General features: G+C 35.7%; 1 protein-coding gene across 1 annotated transcript; it reads right to left on the bottom strand.

Moving 5' to 3' along the window:
* Window positions 1–1,355: 1,355 nt before the first annotated feature.
* Window positions 1,356–4,739, bottom strand: LOC136247486 (uncharacterized). Its single transcript, XM_066039214.1, has 6 exons — window positions 4,419–4,739; window positions 4,140–4,292; window positions 3,900–4,025; window positions 3,486–3,657; window positions 2,856–3,258; window positions 1,356–2,612 (listed from the first exon to the last, which is right to left on the bottom strand). Exons 1-6 carry the CDS (start codon window positions 4,695–4,697, stop codon window positions 1,457–1,459), a joined length of 2,289 nt encoding a protein of 762 aa, XP_065895286.1. The 5' UTR covers window positions 4,698–4,739; the 3' UTR covers window positions 1,356–1,456.
* Window positions 4,740–5,002: the final 263 nt, after the last annotated feature.

Below are 5,002 nucleotides of genomic sequence, written 5' to 3' on the forward strand. Positions count from 1 at the left end.
ATCTCAATTCCTAGCTAAAATTCTAGTGCTGTGTATTGTGTATGTGTACATACAATAATGAACATTGTATAATGTCACATCTAATCTAACAGCTATACATAATTATAGCAAATTCTCTGTATTGTACCATAGATAATGTATGTCACATAGAAACACATACATTATCCATGGTTGTGCATAACAAAAGCAACTATATATCTTAGACATCTGTAGACACAGTAATTCTACACTGAAATCGCACAAGATATTGTGTGGGTTAGTAACTGTGTGGTTGACCACATAACCCACTCATCTCATAGTCATTACTCAACTACACTAATGTCTTGTGTAGGTGTAGTAAACTTGTATGTGTGCTGCTAGGTAACACCACTGTGTTGGAGACAGGTTAGGTTTCTGCTGCAGACATTGCTACTGTCTTTGATGAGGTGTTCCCCTTACACCATGTTCTGTATATTAGCTAGTGAGAAAAAAAGGTGAAGGTGAAATATATACAACACCAGAGAAATGGATTTCTCCTCATAGTTAAGCATCATCCTTACCTGATTTGGTGTTTTGCACTGATTGAAGGAAATGATCAACCATATAGACATGTATGACTTTATTTAATTGTCCATCATCCTGGAGTACCTGTATATATACAGGCTACCGGTAGCTGTGTAATACACCAGTTGTAAGGTATCCAACATTTATATGGCCTTATTTTAATAACGTATGATATCATTATACATGTACCTCTATTACTGTGTAGTTATTGCATTGCTATAATGTTAAGGAAATCAAGTATTCTTTATGCTTACACAGTTACTGGTATACTATAATAATTATCATAACTGCCATACATGATTATAATAGATCTAAACTCTAAAGATACTTAATGTTGCTTTTCGCTTTGAGATGTTTAACCACAATCCTGTTGTTAATTCCAAGGAATTTTTGAGTTTCATGAACGTACTCTCCTTTAGAAAGAAACTTACAACTTAATGATCAAAGTAAACTTTAACAGTTTATCACTCCTTGCAATACTCATTGTTTGCATTTGTAACAAAGGTATTTGTTATACTCACAAAACCACTTTAAAATACCTTCTGAGTACCTCATGTACCACAACTACAGCAATTTAGTGCATAGACTGTACTCTTATAGGGGACAAATCATAGATTTGTGTAGGCTAGTTTGAAGGATGTGATTATAGTACAGGACTGCCCACTACTTCGCTTGTTGTACTTGCTAATGGTTCTAACTGAATTGTAAAGTTGGAATGCTTAATTATGTTAAGTATGCAAGCACTGTATGATCTATATATTAATTATAATCAGTTTTGTATGTACAGTGTGTACACACAACTATTAACCACGTATAACAACATAATAATTTTATAAAAAAATATAAGTTTTAAACAATTGTTAAAATACAATTTTACTATGTTAAATTGATAAAGATAATTAAAATAATTATTTTATAGTTCAAAGGAAATCACAAATTTTACTTCATCAGCAGTGTTAAATCCTGCTACCACTAGTGGCACAGCTTGTTGTGCTAGTTGAGCCTGTACAACCTGCTCAACCTGTTCTAATCCAACATCTACAATAACAATATAATAGTCTTGTGATTTGGTCATCTGATGGAATACCAGTGAAGTGTCATGTGGAGCAGTAGGGACAGTAGCAAGGTGAGCCAAGTAGAAGCCTTCATTGAATTGTTCAGTGATAGTTGTCAGTAGTTGATCGTCACTGACACTAGAGAAGTGACGTGTTGGTTGACCATCATGACGATATACTGAACTGTATCTCAAGTTGCCTTTGTTTGTCATTCCAACTGTTGTGCTTAGAAGTGTGAAGTTTTGCGCTGACTTAGACTGATAAAAGGTATCATGTCTTTTCTGATTTGCTCTGTATAATTGTGAATAACTAGAGTCTGTCTTCTGTATTACTGCTATATAATCTATTGTATCCATATCATACAACAGTACCAGTTGATAGCCACTGGCTTCAAGCTGTGTGAGAGCATTCCTCAGTTGCCTTACTTTAGCAAACATTAAGGTTTGGAATTCCACATCAGCCATATACTTGAATATCAGACTGTAGTGGTAGTAAGAGTCACTGGTGTGACTGTGAATGTATGTCAGAGCAAATGACTTGTTCTCCATATCTGCTATCAGGCTGTGGAGGTCAGCTGAAGGAACTGAGGTGAAAACTTTGTGAGTGCTGTTCTCTTTCTTTTCATTCTGTCCAAACATCTGATGAGGATTAATGTTAAGAAGACAGTTTGGTGACTGTCCTTGAAAGTTTGGTGGCACTACAGCATCAATGTTGAGCCTGTCTTGTGTACAAGTTGAAATGATAGAATCTTTTACTTCTAATGGTGTAGCCATTTTGTTAACACTCCAATAAATGGCAGCAGCTCCACTCACAAGAGGAGTAGCCTGTGAGGTACCACTAAATGTAGCCACAGCATCAGGTCTTGATAGTCCGGCACTTTTTATATCTTGCCCTGGGGCAAATACATCAACACATCTTCCATAGTTTGTACCATCAAACAGACGAAGGTAAAGATCATCATTCCGTCGTGTTCCTCCAACTGTGAGTACATCTGGTGATGATCCAGGTGAGTACCTATGTATTGCAACAAAAATCAATAAACATTATCAATACTGCACTTATTTTATTTATTTATTTTGTATTCACATTAATGTCTAAAGTTACAGGGACATACATAAGTATATTGATGCTACACGTACAGTGTGTGCACACATTAAGTGCTCAGGATCTAAACAATAGAAAGAAAATTCAAAACCACTTAAACCCTTTTCTATTATTTTATAATAAAGGTGCACAAGCAAGTTTTTTACCCTATACCTGCATGCATCAGTGAAGTCATTCCCGGCAGCAACCACCACCAGTATTCCCTCCTCAGTAGCTTGTCCAATAGCATTATGCAGTGATGGACTTCTTGGACCACGTAGTGACATGTTGATGATGATCCTCCTGTCCTTTCTGGCTATCTGTTGTTCAACGACATGATTTAGTCCAAGTAGTACATGACTATAAGATCCTCTTCCATTACAAGTAAGTACTCTAGTGCTATACAATGTGGCTCCTTTAGCAGCACCAAATATCTTTCCAGCAGCTAGAGCAGCAACATGAGTTCCATGTCCTTGACAGTCTCTTCCTTGTTGATTACTACCAGTTGTGAAATCCACTGGATCATAGAAATCATATTTGGCTCTTCCCTCAAATTCTTCATGATCATATCTGATGCCTGCAATAGACAATAATTTTGTTAAAAATCTAAGAATTCAATTAGTTGAATAGTTCAAATGCTTTGTTGATACTGATTGAATTGCTGAGTAAACAAAACATCGCCAGGGAAATTGTCATGCCATCATCTCTACACTGGCAATAATTTGAGTAAAAGCTACTTAGCACAGCAGAAAAATTTAGTAAGTGGCTTAGTTAACTAGTACATCTGCTAATCCTCCCACTAACCTGTGTCAAAGATATAGATGTCGATTCCTGACCCATTATTGACAGTGGAGTATTGTCCATCAAGTGGAAGATCACTTTGATCAATCCTATCCAAATGCCACTGTGACGTTGGTGATGTCATCTCCACTATCTGATCCTCTTCTATGTAATCCACCACTGACTGCTGACAAATCTAAGTAGCAGAAATGTATTTAAAACAGTCTGTATACATGTGTATATCTGTCCGTTTGTTAGTATGTATTTATGAAGGATATTAGCAGTAATTCTCTAGGTCTATAATTGTGTGCATACACTTACTGTATTAAATATAATTTAGCCATTAAACAATCACTTCTACCTATTGTAATTTGTAACACTTGTCTATGTACTTTAAGGCTTTCATAGTTTGTCTTTTCCGTATTTAAAAGAACTTACAAAGTTTACTCCATCACTGTTCATTCTCATGATGGCTCCACGATGGTGACGATTTTGAAATTCATTAATTCCAGTGATCATCACTGAATTGTCAACATCATTGGTTGCAGCTGTTATGATTGGCATCTAAAATTATGCAGAGTTAAAGTAAACTGTGGTCACATTCTCATACAGGTGTGTTTGCAATATACGTATAATAAAATTTTAAATATCAATATAGTTATGTATAAATTCAGTTACCATTTCAGACATGCTAGAGAACTGCTTGATCACTACAATGTAACTTGTAGGTACAACAAATCCTGGTTCACCACTGATCAACTTCTCACAGTTGTAAGTATTGTTCATCTGTTCCACCATCTCAATAGATTCCACCAATTCACTTCTACACAACTATAAGTAGAGGAAAAGCATGATACATTAGTAAAGGAACCTCTGCATGGAGTATTGTATATTAATAATTTATACTAACTATAGAGGTATCATGGATTACAATATGCTCCATTTGATATATGGTACCTTTTTAAGGTCTTTAGGTTCCAGTGTTGCAGTAAATGATCTTTCTGTGTATTGGATATGTCTTGCTCTATCTAGTATTTCCATAAGAGACTGAACTTGTTGTGATTTGGTATTAACAGTTGTGTTGACCATGTATCGACCGGTATCCATAATCTCAGCTCCAGTATTCCCCACTGAACCACTTTCATCTATCAACTTGTCACACATCATCGCTGAAGTGACCATCACTGTAGTCACAGCTACAAATAAGACCTTCAGTTGGTGATATCCTATATCCATCTCGTTAACTTCAAATGTCAATTTATGTTCTACTGCTCTGTTTGAGTTGTAGCTGTTCTTTTATAGTAAAAGTTTGAAAGGTTAATTGATGAACTAACAGGACATGTCAATGGTAATTATATGGATTCAATGAGATGTGTGATTGTGTGGGTGCACACCCACACAGTTGCTACGTGATTAGGATGTAGTTCTGATAAGCCTAAGTCCTAAAGTTACTATTATGAATATTGGTTATGTACACATGCAACAACTGTGCACTAATTTTATATAGTATACTTGTATTAAGTGTAATCAACTTTGTGGAC

This window comes from Dysidea avara, chromosome 2 (genome assembly GCF_963678975.1).
Source record: "Dysidea avara chromosome 2, odDysAvar1.4, whole genome shotgun sequence".
Classification (NCBI taxonomy): Eukaryota; Metazoa; Porifera; class Demospongiae; order Dictyoceratida; family Dysideidae; genus Dysidea; species Dysidea avara.

Excerpts from the sequence above, each read along its gene's own strand:
- LOC136247486 (XM_066039214.1), bottom strand. The coding sequence starts at position 4,697 with ATGGATATAGGATATCACCAACTGAAGGTCTTATTTGTAGCTGTGACT. Across the intron at positions 4,026-4,139 it reads TCTCTAGCATGTCTGAAATG|ATGCCAATCATAACAGCTGC; the intron begins GTAACTGAATTT and ends GCATAATTTTAG. Across the intron at positions 3,658-3,899 it reads ACAGTGATGGAGTAAACTTT|ATTTGTCAGCAGTCAGTGGT; the intron begins GTAAGTTCTTTT and ends TCTGCTACTTAG.